This window comes from Bos grunniens, chromosome 13, assembly GCF_055505025.1.
Source record: "Bos grunniens cultivar Pamir isolate PY7600 chromosome 13, Bosgru_T2T1.0, whole genome shotgun sequence".
Classification (NCBI taxonomy): domain Eukaryota; kingdom Metazoa; phylum Chordata; class Mammalia; order Artiodactyla; family Bovidae; genus Bos; species Bos grunniens.
The window spans coordinates 63,513,472-63,539,846 of NC_141177.1; the positions used below are offsets into that span (position 1 = coordinate 63,513,472).

The following is a 26,375-nucleotide window of genomic DNA, read 5'->3' on the forward strand; positions in this document are numbered from 1 at the left end:
ATCTTAAGAATGAAATTAATTTAGTTAATTATTTTATACTTACTTATTAATGAGGAGTTTATAATTAAATGCCCTGAATAAAATTTGAGCAATATAAATTGTTAAGGGAAAAAGTACTGAAAGAAGAATACAGATCAAATATAGAAATAAATATAAAAGGTGATTGGATTAAATTTTGAAATTAAGTGAGATGCTATCTAAGAAAACAGAACAACAAAAAGGAGAAAATGAAGAAATTGTTTATAGAAATTGGAGTGATAGAAAAGTGGCCACTTATATGTGGAAAGAAAAATTTACAGGTGCCAAAATGAAGACTAATGTGAGAAGGATGGGGAGTAGTGTGCAAATAGTTATAATGTCTTTGTGAAATTTTTTTTAATTTTATATTAGGAGTGAATTTATTTAAAGACAAAGATAAGTCCACACAACATCAAACAGAGTTTTTTACTGGGCACATCGCAGGAAGTAAATTCCCAATGAACGTGATCAATTTTTCACAAGTTGACAATCAAGGTAAAAGATATAACAGAATAAAATAGATATCTAATTATTTAGATTACTTTTGTAATATGTTTTTAAAATTTTATTCTATAAAATATTTTAAACATCCAGAAAATAAGAAAATTTACAGAAAACACACAACATTCTAATAATGGTTCCCTTTGTATGATTTTATAATCCTAATCCCTCCTTTTTCAGCTTTTTTTATACACAGTCATAAAGAATATATAATGATGCTGTATACAAATATATTCTAAACTGTTTTATTGTGCTCTCTTTATTTTTTGATTATTCTTTATTGTGAAACTTCCCACCTATCTTCCTCCTCACTTCCCACATTACTGTAGGTCAGTCAAATTTGTAAAAAATGTACATGCATACAAATATACATACCCCTTTTTAGCAGAAAGTCTCAAGTTAAATGCTTTAATTCCTTTCTAGTCTCTAGAGAATGTTTTTATGCCATCTCAACAACACTTTTTAAAATACATTTTTAATCTTGCATTTTATCAGTAGTCAAACTCACAGAACCAGAGAATAAAATGGTTGTTTCCAGGGGTTAGGGGTAGAGTGAAGTGGGTAGTTGTTCAATGGATATAAAGTCACATTTATATTAGTTGAGTAAATTCTAGAGATCTTCCGTAAAACATTACGTCTACAGTTAACAATGAAATGTTGTGCATGTAAAAATTGTTAAGACAGGAGTGCTTTGTGCTGTTTTTATAAGATACACATAAAAAAGCAAGGAGACAGGAGAAGTCTTTTATAGGTGATGGACATGTTTATTACCTTGATTGTGATGATGGCTTCACAGGTTGTATGGCTATTTTAAAATTCATCAAAATGTACACATTAAATCTGGGCAGTGTTTTCATATACTAAGTATACCTCAGTGAAGTTGGAAAAGAAAAAGCAGGATGCTACCAAGGAACACAGAATAAAGACAAGGAAGAGAAAATGATGAAATATTTATAGAAACTAGAGTAATAGTCATCAACAAGTGGCTAAACTATGGGAGGGAAACATTACAAATGTATAAAGACTAATACATGGGGTTTAGAGAGTAGTGTATGAATGTTCAGACTTCATATAATTTTTCTTTTTAAATTTTATTATAGATTTACTTAAAGGCAAAAATGCAATTTTACAGCAAGAAAATGTCTATGCCAGGCACGTTGCACCAAGTAAATATAAAACAAAGATAATTACTTTATCACCCTTTGATGATGAAGGTAAAAATTTATATATAAAGATATTAAAACACTGTATAATTACATAGAATAGTTCTTGTGGTATTTTTTTCATTCTTTTTGTATCTTACTTTTTCTTCAGAAATATCTTAGATAAACCCTTGCAAGCTTGAAAATGAAATTTAATTTCTCCTTTTTACTGGCAGTATATTTCATAATATAGAATTCTTCTATTGAAGGTCATTGACTTTTTACACTTTTCGCCCTACTAAATGTAAACGTGTCCATGAGTATCTATTCTTACATATGAATATTTTTATCTCTTTGGGGTAATATCTTAGGATTGATATTGTTAAAGCATTTATAAGTTTTTAATATTGAAAAATACTTTCAGATTGTTTACCTAAAGGGCTGTTAACATTTTTACCAGCAACTGAGGAAAAATATACTTTTCTCTGAATAACCTTCAGCCATATAGATTAGTGGGTTTTTATTTGCTTTTTTCCATTTATTCCCAAAGTTACTAAATCATATCTCTCATATCTCAATCTAATTTTAATTTTTCCCACATTTGTTAGTGTTGTTTTACTGGATAACTGCCAAGTAAACTATTTAGCCTGAAAGCATAGCTATTTATATAGTTCATGATTGGGGAGTTAGCAATGTAGACTGGTTTGAGCTGGGTCATGGAGAAAGCAGTTTCAGAAGTTTCCACTATTAGGGCTAAAAGAGACTTCAGTATAGGATGTTACTTGGCTGGTGCTGGTATCTCTGATTTTTCAGGAAGTCTCCTATGTACTTCTGAAGACAAAGCACTGCTAGTGTCTCGGATGGTGAGAGTTTAATAAAACTTGTTCTTCTAATGTTGGAAAGAATACCAACAATTTGTGCCGTGGAAAGAATTTCTGCTCCTGGGGAAAAGATACATTGCTGGCATGATGTTCACCAGAACTGAAAAGGGTCATGAGCTTTTGAGAAGCGCACTGGTAACCAAGTGAGAGAAACAAATTCCTTGGTTCTTTTCCAAAAGTCTCCCTCTAGCAGGCCCTGTTTTGCACAGCCTAACTTGGTGCTACCTGGAAAAGCATAAATGTAGTTTTTAGAATCCCAGATCCAGTACCACAAAGCAGAATGTAAAAGAGTGGTTTGGAACCTAAGAGAAAATAAGCTTCTCAAGTGTTACTGGAGGTGACCTTGCTACATGTCTCTCATCTTTCATCTGATTGGCTTAGGGGTCTTCACATTGTAACCTTGGATCCTTAGCACAGAATGGGGGCAAATCTCAATCAGTGCACAAGAAATTTTCAAGTCTCTGCCTGCATTTGTCTGCTTTTCTTGCATTCACTGAAGTCATATTACCAAGATGAGAGTTGTGTGGGAGCACATGAATACAGGTAGTCAAGAACATGTGGAGCCTGTTATTGAATCCAGTCCACCCGTGCTCCTTCTGGTTGCAAATACCCATGATTCCTACCCCCCTCCCATGCAAAATACATGTGCTCTTCCAAGAATTCCACAAATTCTCATTAAAATTTGATATCAGTGCCAAAGACCACTGTCTTAGGATCTATAATCTCTTTCAGAGGCAGCTCCGGTGATATGACTTCCCGTAAAACACACACACACAATAGAGTAGCACAGGCAAGGACAGACTCCAAAGTGTCCTGGTGGCTCAGATGGGAAAGAATTCTCCTGTGATGCAGGAGACCCTAGTTCGGTCAGGAAGATCCCCTAGAGAAGGGAAAAGCTACCCACTCTAGCATTCTTGCTTGGAGAATTCCATGTACAGAGGAGCCTGGCAGGCTATGGTCCTTGGGATCACAAAGAGTCAGAGACAACTAAGAAACTAACACCGCAGTAGACACTCCCTTATAAAATGTGGGGGGAAAACAGGCATATAGCAGTGATCCATACATTTAGGTCATCTTTCCCATCATTTGATTATATTTTAATTATAATTTTCTCTATAAAATATGCATTCAGAAACAAACCAGGAACTTCACTGGTAGTCCTGTGGTTAAGACTCCATGCTTCCACTGAGGGGTTGTTGGTTCAATCCATGATCAGGAACTAAGATCCTGCATGCCAGTTGGCATGACCAAAAATAATACAACAAATAAACCCAGGAGAGAATGCAGAACTGACTGTACTACAGATGTATGACAGGTGACATCAGCATCATGATGGCACAGGATACTGCTCCTAATCTGCCTCTTATCAACAATAAAAATTTGTCATGTATCCATGAACAAAAGTGACATTGTGGGAGTCTGGGATCCAGCATCATTTACCAAGGGACTTGGAAGAGTTCTATATGCCTGTGCATCAGGTAATAGGAAGACAGACCTCCATCCTAACTGTGGACCCTTCAGTAGCTTATGAACTGGTTCCAGCTCCTCTTGGCTATGGTCCAGGAGAATCTGGATAACCCTGACTGGGGCAGTCATCACATATAAGAGAGCCTTAATGGAAGTCTGGGTTTCTCAAGAAGAAGTTCCAGCACTCCATTGGAGTAAAAGATGAGTTTGGACACATTAGAGTGGATAAGCGGAAAAGTTTGACTTTGCCAACCTTCCCTAAGATGGCAGCAGTAGGGCCAAACAAAAGCCATCCTGTGAGGGGGTGAGAGGTAGGTCAAAGGAAGAGCAAGTGATTGAGCACCAGGCTTCCACAGCTGTTTGGGGTGCAGCCAAAAAGACTCATTTGTCTCCTGTAGCATTCAGAGCACTACGTTACAGGACAATATGAGGTCAGGAGAGAGGCAGATAAGACTTTTGGAGAGCATTAAAGGAATTGGGTTCCTTCTGACTATGCTGTGAACTCCATCAGAGAGCCCACCTATGAACTTTCTGGGAGAGCCTCACCTGCAGATACCCCCAGCTGGCCTGTAGCTCCCCCAGGGTCAGACATGCCTCATCCACATGCCCTCATTCTGCAGCCAACTCTCTGTGGATGCTCCAGAGTATGGCAGCCAGAGCAGTCTTTGTTAGACAGCTATGGAGCACTTTCCTAAAGCAGTCCAGTGTCTGTGGACCAGAGAGAAACCAGAAACTTGAAATGTAGCACCACTTGAGAAACAAAAGGGAGGTTATCAGCATTGGACCTGGTGCATTGCAGAATCCAGAGATGATATACAAGCTTAAGAATTCTGCCACAAGAGTGAGCAAGAAATGTGAGCAGGTATATCCACTCAAGGTCTGAGAAAACCTCCAGGTCTCTAACAAGGCTGATGGAAAGCACTTCTCCCCTGAAAGCAGTAGTAAGTCTGAAGGAGGGGACTGCTGCTTCAGATGTGAAGACAGCACACTAAAGCCCAAGGAACACAAAGAATCAAGGCAACGTGATACTACCAAAAGATCACAATAATCTTCCAGAAACCAACCCCAAAGACACGGAGATCTGTACTGTACCCAATAAAGAATTTAAAATAACTGTTTTATTTCATATATGTTGATCAGTCACTAAGTCTGACTCTCTGCGACACTATGAACTGCACCCTACCAGGCTTCTCAGTCCTTCACTATCTCCCTAAGTTTGCTCAGACTCATATCCGTTGACTCAGTGATGCCATCCAACCATGTCATCCTCTATTGTCCCATTCTTCTGCTGCCCTCAATCTTTCCCAGCATCAGGGTCTTTTCCAGTGAGTTGGCTCTTCACATCAGGTAGCCAAAGTACTGGCACTTCAGCTTCAGCATCAGTCCTTCCAGTGAATATTCAGGGTTGATTTCTTTTAGGATTGACTGGTTTCATCTCCTTGCAGTCCAAGGAACTCTCAGGAGTCTTCTCCAGCACCACAGTTCAAAAGCATCAATTCTTCAGCTTTCAGCCTTTTCATAGTTCATCTCTCACATCTGTACATGACTGCTGGAAAACTCATAGTTTGACTATATGGACCTTTGTAGGCAAAGTGATGTGTCTGCTTTTTAATACACTGTCTAGGTTTGTCATGGGTTTTCTTCCAAGGAACAAGTGACTTTTAATTTCATACCTGCAGTCACCATCTGCAATGATTTTGGAGCCCAAGAAAAGAGTCTGTCACTGTTTCCATTGTTTCCCCATCTATTTGCCATGAAGTCATAGGGCCAGATGCCATGATCTTCTTTTTTTGAATGTTGAGTTTTAAGCCAGCTTTTTCACTTGCTTTCACCCCCATCAAGAAGCTCTTTATTTCTTCTTTGCTTTCTGCCATTTGGGTGGTGTCATCTACATATCTGAGGTTATTGATATTTCTCCCGCCAGTCTTGATTCCAGCTTGTGATTCATCCAGCCAGGCATGTCACATGATGTACTCTGCATATAAGTTAAATAAGCAGGATGGCAACATACAGCCTTGACATACTCTTTTCCCAATTTTGAACCAGTTTGTTGTTCCATGTCCTGTTCTGTTGCTTCTTGACCTGCATACGGGTTTCTCAGGAGGCAAGTAAGGTGGTCTGGTATTCCCACCCCTTTAGGAATTTTTCACAGTTTGTTCTGATCCACACAGTCAAAGGCTTTAGCGTAGTCAAGGAAGCAGAAGTAGATGTTTTTCTGGAATTCTCTTGCTTTTTCTATGATCCACCAGATGTTGGTAATTTGATCACTGGTTCCTCTGCCTTTTCTAAATCCAGCTTGTATATCTGGAAGTTCTCAATTCATGTACTGTTGAAGCCTAGCTTGAAGGATTTACAGCATTCCCTTGCTAGCATGTGAAATGAGTGCAGTTGTGTGGTAGTTTGGACATTATTTGCAATTGCCCATCTTTGGAATTGGAATGAAAACTGACCTTTTCCAGTCCTGTGGCCACTGCTGAGTTTTCCAGATTTACTGGCTTACTGAGTGCAGCACTTCTGAAACCCAAGAAAATAAAATCTGTCATTGTTTCCACTTTTTCCCCATCTATTTGCCATGAAGTGATAAGACTTGATGCCATGATCATTGTTTTATGAATGTTGAATTTTAAGCCAGCTCTTTCACTCTCCTCTTCCACTTTCATCAAGAGCCTCTTTAGTTCCTCTTCACTTCTTGACATTAGAGTGATATCATCTGCATAGCCAAGGTTGTTGATATTTTTCCCACCGGTCTTGATTCCAGCTTGTGAGTCATCCAGCCCAACATGTCACATGATGTACTCTGCATATAAGTTAAACAAGCAGGGTGACAATATACAGCCTTGACATACTCCTTTTTCAGTTTTACAATGTTCATATATATACACACATGCATACACAGAGGAATACTATTTAGCTAATCTGTTGACACTGAGTTTATTTATTTAGATTTCTTTAATTTCCTTCAGTAATGTTTTTTAAGATTTACTATAGCTATTCCCCTTTGTGGAATTTATTACTATTTTATTATTTTTGATGTCTTCACAAATAAAATTGTTCCCTTAATTAAGTTTTTGGATTATTGTGTGCACTTATATAGAAATAAAATTAAGTCTTATATTATATGTCCAGCAGTACAGTTTTATGATGTAGTCTTTTTAATCAGTTAATTGAAGAAGAGGTAGAAATGTATATTGTCATTTATATTTACCTATATAATTACCTTTAAGGTACTTTTTTATTTATTCATGTGAATTTGAGTTACCTTCTGTTGTTATTTTGTTTCAGCCTGAAGTATTCCCTTTAGTTTCCCCCTCAGTCAGTCTTTCCTATCAGGAAGTTTCCATAAGCCTCTTATCATTCTCCATCAAAGGGCAGACAGACTGAAAACCACAATCACAGAAAACTAACCAATCTGATCACATGGACCACAGTCTTGTCTAACTCAATGAAACTATGAGCCATGCTGTGTAGGGCCACCCAAGATGGACGGGTCATCGTGGAGAGTTCTGACAAAACATGGTCCACTGGAGAGGGAATGGCAAACCATTTAAGTATTCTTGCCTTGAGAACCCCATGAACAGTATGAAAAGGCAAAAGATAGGACACTGAAAGATTAACTCCCCAGGTCGGTAGGTGCCCAATATGCTACTGGAGATCACTGGAGAAATAACTCCAGAAAGAATGAAGAGATGGAGCCAAAGTAAAAACAACACGCAGTTGTGGATGTGACTGGTGATAGAAGTAAAGTTCGATGCTGTAAAGAGCAATATTGCCTAGGAACCTGGAATGTTAGGTCCATGAATCAAGGCAAATTGGAAGTGGTCAAACAGGAGATGACAAGAGTAAATGTCAGCATTTTAGGAATCAGCAAGCTAAAATGGACTGGAAGGGGTGAATTTAACTCAGATGACTATTATCTCTACTACTGTGGGCAAGAATCTCTTAGAAGAAATCGAGTAGCCCTAATAATCAACAAAAGGTCTGATGCAGTACTTGGGTGTATCTCAAAAACTACAGAATGATCTCTGTTTCCAAGGCAGACCATTTAATATCACAGTAATTCAACCAGCTTCTATGCCCCGACCAGTAATGCTGAAGAAGCTAAACGGTTCTATAATGACCTACAAGACGTTCTAGCACTAACACCCAAAAAAGATGTTATTTTCATTTTAGGGGACTTCCTACTTTGGAGTAACAGGCAGATTTGGCTTTGGAGTACAGATGAAGCAGGGCAAAGGCTAATAGAGTTTTGCCAAGAGAACCCACTGGTCAGAGAAAACATCCTCTTCCACCAACACAAGAAAAAATTCTACACTTGGACATCACCAGATGGTCAACACCGAAATCAGGTTGATTATATTCTTCAGGTTGATTATATTCTTTGCTGCCAAAGATGGAGAAGCTCTATACAGTCAGCAAAAAAAGACTGGGAGCTGACTGTGGCTCAGATCATGAACTCCTTATTGCCAAATTCAGATTTAAATTGAAGAAAGTAGGGAAAACCACTAGCCCATTCAGGTATCACCCAAATCAAATTCCTTATGATTATACAGTGGAAGTGAGAAATAGATTCAAGGGACTAGGTCTGATAGATAAAGTGCCTGATGAACTATGGACGGAGGTCTGTGACATTGTACAAGAGGCAGGGATCAAGACCATTCCCAAGGTAAAAAAAAAAAAACCAAAAAGGCTAAATGGTTGTCTGAGGAGGCCTTATAAACAGCTATGAAAATAAGAGAAGCAAAAGGCAAAGGAGAAAAGGAAAGATATAAGCATCTGAATGCAGAGTTCCAAAGAATAGCAAGGAGAGGTAAGAAAGCCTTCCTCAGGGATCAGTGCAAAGAAATAGAGGAAAACAACAGGATGGGAAAGACTAGAGATCTCTTCAACAAAATTAGAGATACCAAGGGAACATTTCATGCAACGATGGGCAAAATAAAGGACAAAAATGGTATGGACCTAACAGAAGCAGAAGATATTAAGAAGAGGCGGCAAGAATACACAGAAGAACTATACAAAAAAGATCTTCATGACCCAGATAACCACGACGGTATGATCACTCACCTAGAGCCAGAATGCGAAGTCATGAGGGCCTTAGGAAGCATCACTCTGAACAAAGCTAGTGGAGGTGATAGAATTCCAGTTGAGCTATTTCAAATCTTAAAAGATGATGCTGTGAAAGTGGTGCACTCAGTATGCCAGTAAATTTGGAAAACTCAGCAGTGGCCGCAGGAGTGGAAAAGGTCAGTTTTCATTCCAGTCACAAAGAAAGTCAACGCCAAATAGTGCTCAGACTACCACACAATTGCACTCATCTCACACACTAGTAAAGTAATACTCAAAATTCTCCAAGCCAGGCTTCAACCATATGTGAACCGTGAACTTCCAGATGTTCAAGCTCGATTTTGAAAAGGCAGAGGAACCAGAGTCAAATTGCCAACATCTGTTGGATCATCGAAAAAGCAAGAGAGTTCCAGAAAAACATCTACTTCTCTTTATTGACTGTGCAAAAGCCTTTGACTGTGTGGATCACAAGAAACTGTGGAAAATTCTGAAAGAGATGAGAAAGAGATGAGAATACCAGAGCACCTGACCTGCCTCTTGAGAAATCTGTATGCAAGTCAGGAAGCAACAGTGACAACTGGACATGAAACAACAGACTGGTTCCAAATAGGAAAAGGATTACATCAAGCCTGTATATTGTCACCCTGCTTATTTAAGTTATATGCAGAACATCTTGAGAAACGCTGGGCTGGATGAAGTACAAGGTGGAATCAAGATTGCTGGGTGAAATATAAATAACCTCAGATATGCAGATGACACCACCCTTTTAGCAGAAAACGAAGAACTAAAGAGCCTCTTGATGAAAGTGAAAGAGGAGAGTTAAAATATTATCTTAAAGCTCAACATTCAGAAAACTAAGATCATGGCATCTGGTCCCATCACTTCATGGCAAATAAATGGGGAAACAGTAGAAACAGTGACAGACTTTATTTTTGACCTCCAAAATCGCTGCTAATGGTGACTGCAGCCATGAAATTAAAAGACACTTGCTCCTTGGAAGAAAAGTTATGACCAACCTAGACAGCATATTAAAAATTGGAAACATTACTTTACCAACAAAAGTCTGTCTAGTCAAAGCTATGGTTTTTCCAGTATGGATGTGAGAGTTGGACTATAAAGAAAGCTGAGTGCATAAGAATTGATGCTTTTGAACTGTGGTGTTAGAGAAGACTCTTGAGAGTTCCTCAGACTGCAAGGAGATACAACCAGTCCATCCTAAAGGAAATCAGTCCTATATATTCATTGGAAGGACTGATGCTGAAGCTGAAACTCCAATACTTTGGCCACCTGATGGGAAGAACTAACTCATTGGAAAAGACCCTGATGCTGGGAAAGTTTGAAGACAGGAGGAGAAGGGGACGATAGAGGATGAGATGGTTGGATGGCATCACTGACTCAACAGACATGAATTTGAGTAAACTCCATGAGTTGGTGATGGACAGGGAGGCCTGGCCTGCTGCAGTCCATGGGGTCTCAAATTGTCGGACACGACTGAGTGACTGAACTGAACTGATTCCCTTTAGTATTTCTTTTAAGACATGGCTGGTAGTATAAAAACAAAATCTCTTGGGTTTTTTTTGTTTGTTTGTTTTCATCTGGGTATGGTTTGTTCCATCTTTATATTTGAATGATAGTTTTTCTAGGTATAAAATTCATGATTGTGAATTCTTGCTTTCAGCACTTTGAAAATACAATTCCACTACTTGTGTGCTCTAATCCTCATATTCCCCTAGCCCTAAGCATCAATTTATCTAATTCCTGTCTCTATTATAATTGAGGCTTTTTGTGACTTGCTTCTTTCATTTAGCTCTGATCTCCAAACTAATCTTCTAAATATATATCTTTATATTCTAATTGAGTTAATGTTCTCAAAAAATTAATTTTCATTATATAAACTTCTTTATTTTTATTGACAACTTACTGTTTGAGTATTAAAAATAAAAATAGTTATGAATATGGTCCATGTCACAGCTAACATATTTTCTAAATATTTCTAGATGTATCTTTTGAAGACTTTTCATCTTACATGACTGAACGCCCAAAAGTACTTCATAGACCATCTAAGACTAGGCCAGGTTTTTATAAAGCCATCAATTTTCCTTCACTGAATAAAGAACATTCAGGTAATTCATACTATTTTTATTGTACAATGTGATGTTTTTAATGAATAAAGGTTTGATTATATGGAAATTACCAGATTGTACTAACCTTAGTCATATAACCAGTTTAACAAAAATAAATGAAAATAAATGCTAAAGTAAGCTCATCTGACATATATGCATTCTTAGTGGATGAGTGGTGTCTCTGGCATGGCTCCCTTGCCTACCACTACTAAATTGGAACTCCATTATTTTTTTCAACATTCCTTTTTTCAACATTATTTTTTTCAACATTATTTTTTTCAACATTCCTTTCCTGCAGATGACTGAGATAAATGCATCTTATAATCCTCTTCCTTATATTTAAATATTCCTCTTTTTATCAGTCCCAAGCAGGGTCAATGGGCTTCCCTGGTAGCTCAGATGGTAAAGCATCTGCCTGCAATGTGGGAGACCCCGGTTTGATCCCTGGGTCAGAAAGATCCCCTGGAGAAGGAAATGGCAACCCACTCCAGTACCTCTTGCCTGAAAAATTCCATGGACAGAGAAGCCTGGTAGGCTACAGTCCATGGGATTGCAAAGAGTCAGACATAACTGAGCAACTTCACTTTCTTTCACTAAGCAGGGTCAATAGAAAGAGTCAATGTGAGGGTAAGTGTGAAGGACGATAAATAATATGTTCATTTTTCTTCCTCCATTACCATCTTCCAACTGTCTAATCCATTCATGTCTAAGAACCAATTTACAGACCCTATTTCTTATGCATTACTCCAGTGGTATTTATCATGCAAGATATATATCGTAGAAACTAAGCACATTAATGCAATTTTTTTCTACTAACTTGAGAGTAGCATCTAAATGTGCCTCATTCTGCTTTTTATTTTTCTCCAAGTGACCATTTTGAAACAGTTTCCATTATTACATAGTTTTGTTTTTAAAGTGCTCAAAATATGTATCTTTGAAATAGTGTTTTTTTTAGTATCTCTCCTTCCATTATGGGCTTCCTTATAGCTCAGTTGGTAAAGAATCCACCTGCAATGCAGGAGACCCTGGTTTGATTCCTGGATCGGGAAAATCCCCTGGATGGAAAGGACAGGCTACCCATTCCAGTATTCTTGGGTTTCCCTTGTGGCTCAGCTGGTAAAGAATCTGCCTGCAATGCAGGAGACCTGGGTTCATTCCCTGGGTTGGAAAGATCCCCTGGAGAAGGGAAAGGCTACCCACTCCAGTATTCTGGTCTGGAGAATTCCATGGACTGTAAACTCCATGAGGTCACAAAGAGCTGGACGCTACTGAGCAACTTTCACTTTCACTTTCCTTCTGTTCTAGCACTAGATGTTTCACTGTAGGAATACAAATTTCTTTGTTAGAAAATGAAGATACACTGTTTCATAGAGAGAGAAAAACTTTACTTGATTATTTATTTAATTGCTTAAATTTTTTTTACTGACCTACCATTTAAAAAAAACCTCTTTAACATTTTTACAGTTTTTTATTATTTTTTTCTTGGTTCACACTCTTACTGTTTATGTTTGTTGTTATTGTTGTTATTCAGTCGCTAAGTCATGTCTAACTCTGCAACCCCATGGATTGCAGCTCCCAGGGATGGGGGAGCCTGATGGGCTGCCGTTTATGTGGTCACACAGAGTTGGCCACGACTGAAGCGACTTAGCAGCAGCAGCAGCAGGCTTCCCTGTCCTTCACTATCTCCCAGAGTTTGCTCAAATTCATATCCATTAAGTTGGTGATGCTATCTAATCATTTCATCCTCTGCTGCCCTCTTCTTTTGCCTTCAATCTTTCCCAGCATCCGGATCTTTTCCAATGAGTCAGCTCTTCACATCAGGTAGCCAAAGTATTGGAGCTTTACCATCAGTCCTTCCAAGAATATTCAGGGTTTATTTCCTTTAGGATTGACTGGTTTGATCTCCTTGCAGTCCAAGGAACTCTCAAGAGTCTTCTCCAGCACCACAGTTCAAAAGCATCATTTGTTTGGCACTCAACTTTCTTTATGGTCTAACTGTCACATCCATACATGACTACTAGAAAAACCATAGCTTTAACTATATGGACATTGTCAACAAAGTCACGTCTCTCTGCTTTTTAATATGCTATCTAGATTTGTCATAGCTTTCCTTCCAAGGAACAAGCATCTTCGAATTTTGTGGCTGCAGTCACTGTCTGCAGTGATTTTGGAGCCCAAGAAAATAAAATCTGTCACTGCTTCCACGCTTTCCCCTCCTATTTGCCATGAAATGATAGAACTGGATGCCATAACCTTAGTTTTTTGAATGTTGTGTTTTGAGCCAGTTTTTTTTTTACTTTCCTCTTTCACCTTCATCAAGAGGCATTTTAGTTCCTCTTCACTTTTAGCCATTGAAGTGATTATCATATGCATATCTGAGGTTGAGATATTTCTACTGGCAGTCTTGATTCTAGCTTATGAGTCATCTAGCCCAGCATTTCACATGTGTAATCTGCATATAAGTTAAATAAGCAGAGTGACAATATACAGCCTTGACATACTCCTTTCCCAATTTGGAACCCACCCATTGTTTCATGTAAGGTTCTAACTGTTGCTTCTCGATCCATAAATAAGTTTCTCAGGAGACAGGTAAGGTGGTCTGGTATTCCCATCTCTTTAAGAATTTTCCACAGTTTGTTGTGATCCACACAGTCAAAGGCTTTGGCAGCACAGTCCAGGAAGCAGAAGTGGATGTTTTTCTATAATTCCTTTGCTTTCTCTATGATCCAACAAATGTTGGCAATTTGATCTCTGGTTCCTCTGCCTTTTCTAAACCTGGCTTATACATCTGGAAGTTCTCAGTTCACATACTGCTGAAGCCTAGCTTGAAGGATTTTGAATGTAACCTTCAGTTCAATTCAGTCGCTCAGTTGTGTCCGATTCTTTGCGACCCCATGAACTGCAGCACGCCAGGCCTCCCTGTCCATCACCAACTCCCGGAGTTCACCCAGACTCACGTCCATCGAGTCAGTGATGCCATCCAGCCATCTCATCCTCTGTCGTCCCCTTCTCCTCCTGCCCCCAATCCCTCCCAGCTTCAGAGTCTTTTCCAATGAGTCAACTCTTCGCATGAGTTGGCCAAAGTACTGGAGTTTCAGCTTTAGCATCATTCCTTGCAAAGAAATCCCAGGGCTGATCTCCTTCAGAATGGACTGGTTGGATCTCCTTGCAGTCCAAGGGACTCTCAAGAGTCTTCTCCAACACCACAGTTCAAAAGCATCAATTCTTCAGCGCTCAGCCTTCTTCACAGTCCACCTCTCACATCCATACATGACCACAGGAAAAACCATAGCCTTGACTAGACGAACCTTTGTTGGCAAAGTAACGTCTCTGCTTTTGAATATGCTATCTAGGTTGGTCATAACTTTCCTTCCAAGGAGTAAGCGTCTTTTAATTACATGGCTGCAGTCACCATCTGTAGTGATTTTGGAGCCCAGAAAAATAAAGTCTGACACTATTTCCACTGTTTCCCCATCTATTTCCCGTGAAGTGATGGGACCGGAGGCCATGATCTTCGTTTTCTGAATGTTGAGCTTTAAGCCAACTTTTTCACTTTCCACTTTCACTTTCATCAAGAGGCTTTTTAGTTCCTCTTCACTTTCTGCCATAGGGGTGGTGTTATCTGCATATCTGAGGTTATTGATATTTCTCCCAGCAATCTTGATTCCAGCTTGTGTTTCTTCCAGTCCAGCGTTTCTCATGATGTACTCTGCATATAAGTTAAATAAGTAGGGTGACAATATACAGCCTTGACGTACTCCTTTTCCTATTTGGAACCAGTCTGTTGTTCCATGTCCAGTTCTAACTGTTGCTTCCTGACCTGCATACAAATTTCTCAAGAGGCAGATCAGGTGGTCTGGTATTCCCATCTCTTTCAAAATTTTCCAGTTTATTGTGATCCACACAGTCAAAGGCTTTGGCATAGTCAATAAAGCAGAAATAGATGTTTTTCTGGAACTCTCTTGCTTTTTCCATGATCCAGCAGATGTTGGCAGTTTGATCTCTGGTTCCTCTGCCTTTTCTAAAACCAGCTTGAACATCAGGAAGTTCACGGTTCACATATTGCTGAAGCCTGGCTTGGAGAATTTTGAGCATTACTTTACTAGCGTGTGAGATGAGTGCAATTGTTTGTGCTTACATGCTAAGTTGCTTCAGTTGTGTCTGACTCTTTGCAACCCTATGGACTGTAGCCCAACAGGCTCATCTGTCCTTGGGATTCTCCAGGCAAGAATGCTGGAATGGATTGCCATGCCCTCCTCCAGGAGATCTTTCTGACCCAGGGATTGAACTTTCATCTGTTATGTCTCCTGTATTGTCAGGTGGTCAAATACTCACCAAGGAAAAATTAGACAATATTTATGTTAGTAAAGCTGCTTTATCTAAAATATTGAAAAAAATATACAGAAGCTGTACTTTAGAAGTAGATTAGTAAGATTTATTTTAATTTTTTCAAAGTTTAAATGAGGTTATTTCTAGGTTATAAGACCATCCTCATTTTTTTTAGGGCATCAAAAAAGATCAACCTTAGAAAAAAAGAATATTGAACATGAAGAGACTCTGCCCACTGTGATTGCTACAACTAGAAAACCTGTCTATAAAGGTAAAAGTAATGGTATGTTACTTAACTAGGCCTCTGTTAAATGGGGACTTTGATTGTTTCCAAACACTGTTTATAACAGTGTTACAACAAACATCATTGGACGTAATTGATATTTCATAATCCTGTCTTGCCTCCATCAGCTCAGAGTTAAGTCTTTCACCTAAAAGGAATTGTCACTATTTCTTTCCTGATGCTGATTTTTTTGGTTCCTTTCGCAGCTCAGACATTCATTTCTCATTTAAAACTGACTGATTTTTTGAAGAACCATAGATATATTAAGCATATACATTGTGTGTATTCCAAAAAATAATATTGTAGTGAACTTTAACTTTTTGATTCCTGTATAAATGCTTCTCCAAGTGTGGTCCCTGGACTAGCAGCCTAGGCATTAACTAGGAACTTATTTAGAAATGCAAATCCTTGGCCCTCACTCCAGACCTACTGAAATAAAAGCTGTGGGGTTCAAGTCCTTTAATTTGTTTAACAAGTTCTCTGAGTGTTCTGATGCAGGGTAAAATTGGAGAACCATTTCTATAGAAACATAGGTAGATTTATGTACTTCTTTTCCATTTTCATTGTTAATTTCATATACAATATTCTATTTTTCATGATGTCACATAATAAAAATTATATCAAGTACAATGAAATTAAATAGAACTATTTTTTTAATCACACAACAGTTTTCCTTTAAAGTGCCATATACAACTGCCTGAAAATCTCCACCCCACCCATACTTTTGAAAATAAATTAATTCTGGGCAAAATAAATAATGTGAGCAAACTTATGGAGACAGCAATGAAATTGCAGGAGTGGAAGCCTTATGAAAATAACATTGCCTTGAGTGAATGGTGTTTATTGAACAATACTGAGAAAGACCCTGAATTAACAGGGTAGGCCCAAATCATGGAGGACCTTGATCGGCAGCAGGTGAGTTTTAGGGAATTTTCTGTTTTCTAATTTTGGGAAAGTTACAGTTGTCCTTTAAATAGCTAATAATGAAAATATTCCCCTAATTTGAAATAGTCATGTTTTAACACTGCACAACCAACTTCAAAAAAGAGAGGAAGTAAAAGCAAATGCCTTGTGGCTCAGCTGGTAAAGAACCCGCCTGCAGTGCAGGAGACCTGGGTTTGATTCCTGGATTGGGAAGATCCCCTGGAGAAGGGAAAGGCTACCCACTCCAGTGTTCCAGCCTGGTGAATTCCATGGACTGTATAGTCCATGGGGTCGCAAAGAGTCAGACATGACTGAGAAACTTTGACTTTCATGATAATAACCTAATTGATATGTGTTGTAGTATATTCTGTGGAGTTTGTAATTGCATAAAGTACAAGTGATAGAATTTTAAAAATGTGCTTCTTGACAACAAAAGTTAATAACATTGTTAATAGCAATCTTACCATAATGTGTAATATTATACATATTACATATAATATTACAAGTAATAATCAGTGTTATTAGCAACTTGAATAATAATTAAGATAGTATTTTTAACCACTTTTTTTACTGTGCCCTGGAAAGCATAAATATTATTGGATGAAATAGCCTTAAATCCAATCTGAATTATTACTGATATAGGTATTTAAACTTCTATATAATCCTTTTGTGCCTTAAATGTTACTGTATTTCTCCAGCAAGAATTTGAACAATGAGTAGTATTGACCTAAGTATTTTGGAGTTCTGTTTTGTATCAGTATTTAATAAGGAAAATTGGATTTCTACAAAAACAATATAAAGTGGAACAAAATTAGTGAAATAGTGGCTATCTTCTATAACTCCTCACTATAAAGATATTATTTATATTTTATACTGTAGTAAAAAATGTACAACTTATATGGCAAGAAGAAATCATGAACTGAGCATAAAATATCAATCAAGAGAAGATAAATGGAGTGATTCTTCACTAATTACTGATTATTGTCTGAAACTGAGAAAGATCCAAGAGGTAACATAGAAATTATATGTATTAATAATTTTTGTGAAGGTTTTGGAGAGAATTATGCAGAAATGAATAGGAGAATTGTTGAAAGCTGCCAAAAATTGGAATGTGAGCAATGCAAAATTAGTTTTCCAACATAAGTTCAGCATAGCATCCTGCCCCCATGAGTGGTGATTGGTGGACCCAGTCTAGCCTCTCAGTTTGCTTCTGTGGACTATCCAGATAATAGTGAATATAATTTATTCATTAATTATGTGATTATTTGATTAGATGAGCTGATATATGTGCTAAATCAGTGCTTTTCAAGCTTGTCTACAAAATAGGAATCACCTAAGGTGACTTTTCACTTTCATGCATTGGAGAAGGAAATGGCAACCCACTCTAGTATTCTTGCCTAAAGAATCCCAGGGATGGGGGAGCCTGGTGGGCTGCCATCTATGGGGTCGCACAGGGTTGGACACAACTGAAGTGACTTAGCAGCAGCAGCAGCAGCAAGGTGCTTTAAAAGCTACTAATTATACTGTGCAGCCAGAGCTGAGAACTGTAATGCTTATTATCTGATGATATAAAGGAAATCCATGAATACCTCAGTCCATCCATGAATGGTTGTGGCTGTTTTGTTTTTAATCTGGATCTTGTAGCTATGGAAAAGGAGTGCCCAATGAATAGATTCAGTCTGTATTGGATCCATGTAAATATTCCTTCTCCCAAACCATGTTGTTCATGGTGATCATGGCTTGACCTCCACAGCACTCCCCAACAGAATTTCCTGTGATAATGAAAGTGTTCTTTGTCTGTGCTCTCCAGTATGCAAGCTATGACCTATATGCAGCTGTTGAGCTCTTGAAATGTGTTTAGTATATCTGAGAATCTAGACTTTTTATTTTATTTATTTTAATTAGTTTATTTTTTTTTATTTTTTTTATTTTTTTAATTTTTCAGCACTTTATTTATTTATTTTTTTATTTGATAAATTTAATGCCTTTTATTGCCATACCTCATTTTACTGTGCTTTGCTTTAGTGAGCTTTATAGATACGTGTTTTTTTTTTTTTTTTCCTTGTTAATTTTCTGTTTAGTTGATCTATCCATAAGTGTGAGTGGGGTATTAAAGTCTCCCACTATTATTGTGTTATTGTTAATTTCTCCTTTCATACTTGTTAGGATTTGTCTTACATACTGCGGTGCTCCCATGTTGGGTGGATATATATTTATAATTATTATATCTTCTTCTTGGATTGATCCTTTGATCATTATGTAGTGACCTTCTTTGTCTCTTTTCACAGCCTTTGTTTTAAAGTCTAATTTATCTGATACGAGTATTGTGACTCCTGCTTTCTTTTGGTCCCAATTTGCATGGAAAATCTTTTTCCAGCCCTTCACTTTCAGTCTGTATGTGTCCCCTGTTTTGAGGTGGGTCTCTTGTAGACAACATATGTAGGGGTCTTGTTTTTGTATCCATTCAGCCAGTCTTTGTCTTTTGGTTGGGGCATTCAACCCATTTACGTTTAAGGTAATTACTAATAAGTATGATCCCGTTGCCATTTACTTTATTGTTTTAGGTTCGAGTTTATACACCATTTTTGTGTTTCCTGTCTAGAGAATATCCTTTAGTATTTGTTGGAGAGCTGGTTTGGTGGTGCAGAATTCTCTCAGCTTTTGCTTGTCTGAAAAGCTTTTGATTTCTCCTTCATACTTGAATGAGATCCTTGCTGGGTACAATAATCTGGGCTGTAGGTTATTTTCTTTCATCATTTTAAGTATGTCTTGCCATTCCCTCCTGGCTTGAAGAGTTTCTATTGAAAGATCAGCTGTTATCCTTATGGGAATTCCCTTGTGTGTTATTTGTTGTTTTTCCCTTGCTGCTTTTAATATTTGTTCTTTGTGTTTGATCTTTGTTAATTTGATTAATATGTGTCTTGGGGTGTTTCTCCTTGGGTTTATCCTGTTTGGGACTCTCTGGGTTTCTTGGACTTGGGTGATTATTTCCTTCCCCATTTTAGGGAAGTTTTCAACTATTATCTCCTCAAGTATTTTCTCATGGTCTTTCTTTTTGTCTTCTTCTTCTGGAATCCCTATGATTCGAATGTTGTAGCGTTTAATATTGTCCTGGAGGTCTCTGAGATTGTCCTCATTTCTTTTAATTCGTTTTTCTTTTATCCTCTCTGATTCATTTATTTCTACCATTCTATCTTCTAATTCACTAATCCTATCTTCTGCCTCTGTTATTCTACTATTTGTAGGCTCCAGAGTGTTTTTAATTTCATTTATTGCATTATTCATTATATATTGACTCTTTTTTATTTCTTCTAGGTCCTTGTTAAACCTTTCTTGCATCTTCTCAATCCTTGTCTCCAGGCTATTTATCTGTGATTCCATTTTAATTTCAAGATTTTGGATCAATTTCACTATCATTATTTGGAATTCTTTATCAGGTAGATTCCCTATCTCTTCCTCTTTTGTTTGGTTTGGTGGGCATTTATCCTGTTCCTTTATCTGCTGGGTATTCCTCTGTCTCTTCATCTTGTTTAAATTGCTGAGTTTGGGAGTCCTTTCTGTATTCTGGCAGTTTGTGGAGTTCTCTTTACTGTGGCGTTTCCTCGCTGTGTGTGGGTATGTAGAGGTGGCTTGTCAAGGTTTCCTGGTTAGGGAAGCTTGTGTCGGTGTTCTGGTGGATGGAGCTGTATTTCTTCTCTTTGTTCAGTCGCGCTATGGGGAGGGAGGGAGGGATGCTGCTAACAAATGACACTGGCGTGCGCTCGCAGTGCCTCAGCCACACTGGGTCTGCCCCCGCTCACGGCGCGTGTAGCCTCCCTGCCCACACTGCTCAGGCTCTAGGTTGTTCCGCCGGGAACAATCCGAGGCTGGCCCTGGGTTGCATGCACCTCCCAGGTCCAAGCTGCTCAGGTTCAGGCACTCAGGTAGTCCTCAGAGGCGCAGACTCAGCTGGGGCTGCGTTTTGTGCTCTTCCCAGGTCCGTGCAGCTCAGGTGATGAGGTGTTTGGCGAGCGCCAATGCTGCGACTTATCGCCTCCCCGCCACTTGGTTATCTGGGTGTAAAACCGGCGCACCTTCTCAGGCAAATGTTGACCGTCCAGACCCCCAATAAGTTTTAGTTAGCAAAGAAGCCAGTTTTATAGATAATGTCTCTCTGGGGCTGCGATTGCCCCCTTCCGGCTCTGGCTGCCTGTCAGCGGAGGGGGAAGGTTTGCAGCCGGCTACCTCTGTTTAGTCCTTTGTTCCGTACGCGGGCTGGCGGTGTCTTAGGTTAGGGCTGGCTTTTCGCATGGTAGATATCCCACAGTCTGGTTTGCTAGCCCAAATTATTTCGCTCAGATAGCGCTCAGGGTATTCGGGCCAGATTCTTACTCTAAGCGATGCAGCCCGCGCCGCGCCTCCCTGCCCAGCCCCCGCTTGCTAATGGCGGATGCAGGCGTCTGCGCTGCTTCTCCGCTGGAGGAGTTACCGTAGGGCTCGCAATCTGCGAGTTTTAATTGTTTATTTATTTTTTCTCCCTGTTATGTTGTCCTCTGTGCTTCCAAAGCTCGGCACGGATTCGGCAGTGAGAAGGTTTCCTGGTGTTTGGAAACTTCTCTCTTTTTAAGACTCCCTTCCCGGGACGGAACTCCGTCCCTCCCTCTTTTGTCTCTTTTATTGTCTTTAATATTTTTTCCTACCTCCTTTCGAGGAGTTGGGTTGCTTTTCTGGGTGCCTGATGTCCTCTGCCGGCATTCAGAAGTTGTTTTGTGGAATTTACTCGGCGTTTAAATGCTCTTTTGATGAATTTGTGGGGGAGAAAGTGTTTTCCCCGTCCTACTCCTCCGCCATCTTGGCGCCTTCCTCTATTTTAATTAGTTTAAATCTAAATAGCCATATGTGGTTTGTGGCTTCTATATTGGACAGCACAACTCATGAATGATTCAACAACCAATCAGGACTTGGAAAAGCAGTGAGCTCTCCATAAGATGACATATATGAAACCTTTTTGCTGATTAATGATAGGTACAACTAAACATATCTCCTGGGAGAAGTAGGAGCAGGAATAGTATTTCAGCAGAGCTGTTGGATAAGATATGATGCTTCTTAGGATGGCAGGATGGCCCTTAACATTGAGCAGCAGTGTCAGTTTCAACTACAGATTCTGAATAGCTCAAATTAGGCCAGGATTAGTGGGCAAAAGCAAAGGATCTACAGCTGTTGGAAGGCTTTGCTGCTGCTGCTGCTGCTGCTGAGTCACTTCAGTCGTGTCCGACTCTGTGCGACCCCATAGACGGCAGCCCACAAGGCTCCCCTGTCCCTTGGATTCTCCAGGCAAGAACACTGGAGTGGGTTGCCATTTCCTTCTCCAATGCATGAAAGTGAAAAGTGAAAGTGAAGTCGCTGAGTCTTGTCCGACTCTTAGCAACCCCATGGACTGCGGCCCACCAGGCTCCTCCATCCATGGGATTTTCTAGGCAAGAGTGCTGGAGTGGGGTGCCATTGCCTTCTCCTGGAAGTCTTTGGTTGCCTTCAAAATTAAGGCAAGTCTCATCTTAGAGTCAGATAATGAGTAGTCAGGGCGCCCTTATGAGAATGAATATCTAACAACCTCTAGAAATCCAATAATTCCTTTGATTTTTATTGTGATTCACTCAAAAGTTTAAAACTTACTAGAGATCATATTAATGCTGTAAGTAAGCTAAAAAAGCCTCAAGAGAGTATTTCTCTGGTCTTTTGAATACATTTTTTGCTATGGTTAGTCTAAAAATGGTGCTTCTAAAGACAGATCTGGACTGCCTAAACCAAAGGTTAATGTGAGGTCTGTTTTCTTACGTAAATTAGAATATCAGCTTTATAAACACGCTCTGGCCATAAGGTAGTAGAAGAGAAATTTTATGTTCATAAAAATGCTGTTGAAGCTTATTCAGTTGGTAAGAGTATCTCCAGCATTTCATTTTCTGTTTGTCACAATCTCTAATTGAAGTCAAATTGTTAGTGTCCTAAACATTTACTTCCAAAATGTATCATAGAGCTAGCTGGTTCAGGAGATTAGAGATCAATAGGAGCAGATAGTAATCTAAATGTAACCATTTGACAACTTAGTATTTAATGAGAGGCAAAAATCCTTATTTTTCTTTTCAAGATGAACATGAGATTACTTTTGGGGGGGCACGGTTTGAGGAATATATTTCCCCCCTCTGTATATTGGTGGCTAACTTTTTGCACAGGGCAATGATTTCAGGTACAGAAAGAGTATATTCACTTGAAGGATCCTAGACACTAGTTGATTACACAATGAGATTCCCGAGGCAAGGGAATCATGTGATTTTGTTTTCTGATTTAGAAAACAGTTCTCAATATATTTTGTTCTTCTGTATGTCAATGAACACCACAGTTGCAAATAAAATGGACTTTTTAAATAGGGTGTGGGCATTCAGTTCACTCAGTTATGTCCAACTCTTTGCTGCCCCGTGGACTGCAGCACACAGGCCTCCCCTGTCCATCACCAACTCCCGGAGTTTACTCAAACTCATGTCTGTTGAGTCAGCGATGCCATCCAACCATCTCATCCTCTATCATCCCCTTCTCCTCCTGCCCTCAATCTTTCCCAGCATCAGGGTCTTTTTAAATGAGTCAGCTCTTCGCATCAGGTAGCCAAAGTATTGGAGTTTCAGCTTCAACATCAGTCCTTCCATTGAATATTCAGGACTGATTTCCTTTAGGATGGACTGGTTGGATCTCCTTGCAGTCCAAGGGACTCTCAAGAGTCTTCTCCAACACCACAGTTCAAAAGCATCAATTCTTCAGCGCTCAGCTTTCTTTATAGTCCAACTCTCACATCCATACATGACTACTGGAAAAATCATAGCCTTGACCAGACAGACCTTTGTTGGTAAAGTGATGTCTCTGATTTTTAATATGCTGCCTAGGTTGGTCATAACTTTCCTGCCAAGAAGTAAGCGTCTTTTAATTTCATGGCCACAGTCACCGTCTTTTAATTTCATGGCCACAGTCACCAAATCATCACAGTGATTTGGAAGCCCAGAAAAATAAAGTCAGCCACTGTTTCCACTGTTTCCCCATCTATTTGCCATGAAGTGATGGGACTGGATGCCATGATCTTAGTTTTCTGAATGCTGAGTTTTAAGACAACCTTTTCACCCTCCTCTTCCACTTTCAAGAGGCTCTTTAGTTCTTCTTCGCTTTCTCCCATAAGGGTGGTGTCATCTGCATGTCTGAGGTTATTTGTATTTCTCCCTGCACTCTTGATGCCAGCTTGTGCTTCTTCCAGCCTAGCGTTTCTCATGATGTACTCTGTATATAAGTTAAATAAGCAGGGTGACAATATACAGCCTTGACGTACTCCTTTTCCTATTGGAACCAGTCTGTTGTTCCATGTCCAGTTCTAACTGTTGCTTCTTCAGATTTCTCAGGAGGCAGGTCAGGCGGTCTGGTATTCCCATCCCTTTAAGAATTTTCCAGTTTGTTGTGATCCACACAGTCAAAGGCTTTGGTGTAGTCAATAAAGCAGAAGTAGATGGTTTTCTGGAACGCTCTTGCTTTTTCAATGATCCAAAAGATGCTGGCAATTTGATCTTCTAACAATACAAGAGAAGACTCTACGCATGGACATCATCAGATGGTCAATACCGAAATCAGATTGATTATATTCTTTGCAGCCAAAGATGGAGAAGCTCTATACAGTCAGCAAAAAAAGACTGGGAGCTGACTGTGGCTCAGATCATGAACTCCTTATTGCCAAATTCAGGCTTAAATTGAAGAAAGTAGGGAAAACCACTAGCCCATACAGGTATGACCTAAATCAAATCCCTTGTGATTATACAGTGGAAGTGAGAAATAGATTCAAGGGACTAGATCTGATAGATAGAGTGCCTGATGAACGATGGACGGAGGTCCTGACATTGTACAGGAGGCAGGGATCAAGACCATCCCCAAGGTAAAAAAAAAAAAAAAAGGCAAAATGGTTGTCTCAGAAGGCCTTACAAACAGCTATGAAAAGAAGAGAAGCAAAAGGCAAAGGAGAAAAGGAAAGATATACCCATTTGAATGCAGAGTTCCAAAGAATAGCAAGGAGAGGTAAGAAAGCCTTCCTCAGGGATCAGTGCAAAGAAATAGAGGAAAACAATAGAATGGGAAAGACTAGAGATCTCTTCAACAAAATTAGAGATACTAAGGGAACATTTCATGCAATGATGGGCACAATAAAGGACAGAAATGGTATGGACCCAACAGAAGCAGAAGATATAAAGAAGAGATCGCACGAATATACGGAAGAACTGTACAAAAAAGATCTTCATGACCCAGATAATCACGATGGTGTGATCACTGACCTAGAGCCAGACATCCCGGAATGTGAAGTCAAGAGGGCCTTAGCAAGCATCACTACGAACAAGTCTAGTGGAGGTGATGGAATTCCAGTTGAGCTATTTCAGATCTTAAAAGATGATGCTGTGAAAGTGGTGCACTCAGTATGCCAGTAAATTTGGAAAACTCAGCAGTGGCCACAGGACTGGAAAAGGTCAGTTTTCATTCCTGACACAAAGAAAGGCAATGCCAAAGAGTGCTCAGACTACCGCACAATTGCAGTTATCTCACACACTAGTAAAGTAATGCTCAAAATTCTCCAAACCAGGCTTCAACCATGCATGAACCATGAACTTCTGGATGTTCAAGCTGGTTTTAAAAAAGGCAGAGGAACCAGAGATCAGATTGCCAACATCCGAAGGATGATTGAAAAAGAAAAAGCAAGAGGGTATGGTGGTAACTGTAATTTACAGGATTTGTATTTTTGACAAAAATGGCTGAATCACTGGGCCAGTGAATACGGGTATTGATGGCTTCTTGAGTGAAATCCTGGTGCATGCAGCTGCCCAACACTTTGAAGTCTATCATTGCTTTAACTGAATGGCAGAAACCCACAACCAAGCATTTCACTGAGACATAGACTGCTCTCTCTGAACCCACAGACTGGGAAGAGAAAAAGCATTGTGACTGTTCTCTCTCCCATATCTTTCCTACCCTCCTATCACTTTCCTGACAGCCAGTCAGGTGACTGAGTAGCAGATGGAAAGCTATGGGCTGTGTGCCGGCAGTCAACATGTTCAGTTCTACAAAGCACAAGCATAATCCCTATCTTAGGAGGATAAGATTCCAGACCTTTCAGTTTGGGGATGGATGGGTCAGAGTGGTAGAACTATGTATGAACGACTCTTGTGTTCATATGGTCTCATGGGTTAAGTCTATCAGTTCAGAGCATGTTTTCATCAAGGATCAAGGAAAGAAGCTAATTTAAATTGTTCAAGATCGTAGAGCACATTAGAAGCAAAGAGAGGGGAACCCATAAAACTGGACTGTATATAAAGTCCATGATTTTAATCTCTAGTATATATCCCATGTAGAAGAACGAAATGGCAACCCACTCCAGTATACTTGCCTGGAAAATTCCATGGACAGAGTAGCCTGGTGGGCTATGGTCCATGGGCCCACAGAGAGTCAGACACAAATGAGTAACTGAGCACATATATCCCATTACAAAGTCATAGTCCATAATACCCAGCTTTACAATATTGTTTAAAAAAATTATTCTGACATTTGTTTTAATGAAAACTATTTGAAACTATTGTGATAGGGGAGGAAGGTTGAA

At 39.3% G+C, this 26,375-nt stretch overlaps 1 protein-coding gene across 1 annotated transcript in view; it reads left to right on the forward strand.

The window, feature by feature from the left end:
* The window catches only part of CCDC7 (coiled-coil domain containing 7), a 274,689-nt gene that overhangs the window by 247,697 nt on the left and 617 nt on the right, over positions 1-26,375 (forward strand). Inside the window, exons 44-48 of the mRNA XM_086334569.1 lie at positions 391-513; positions 1,620-1,733; positions 11,068-11,193; positions 15,698-15,793; positions 17,609-17,738. Coding sequence (XP_086190695.1) covers positions 391-513; positions 1,620-1,733; positions 11,068-11,193; positions 15,698-15,793; positions 17,609-17,652 — 503 coding nt within the window. The 3' untranslated portion in view covers positions 17,653-17,738. The remainder of the gene's footprint in view (positions 1-390; positions 514-1,619; positions 1,734-11,067; positions 11,194-15,697; positions 15,794-17,608; positions 17,739-26,375) is intronic.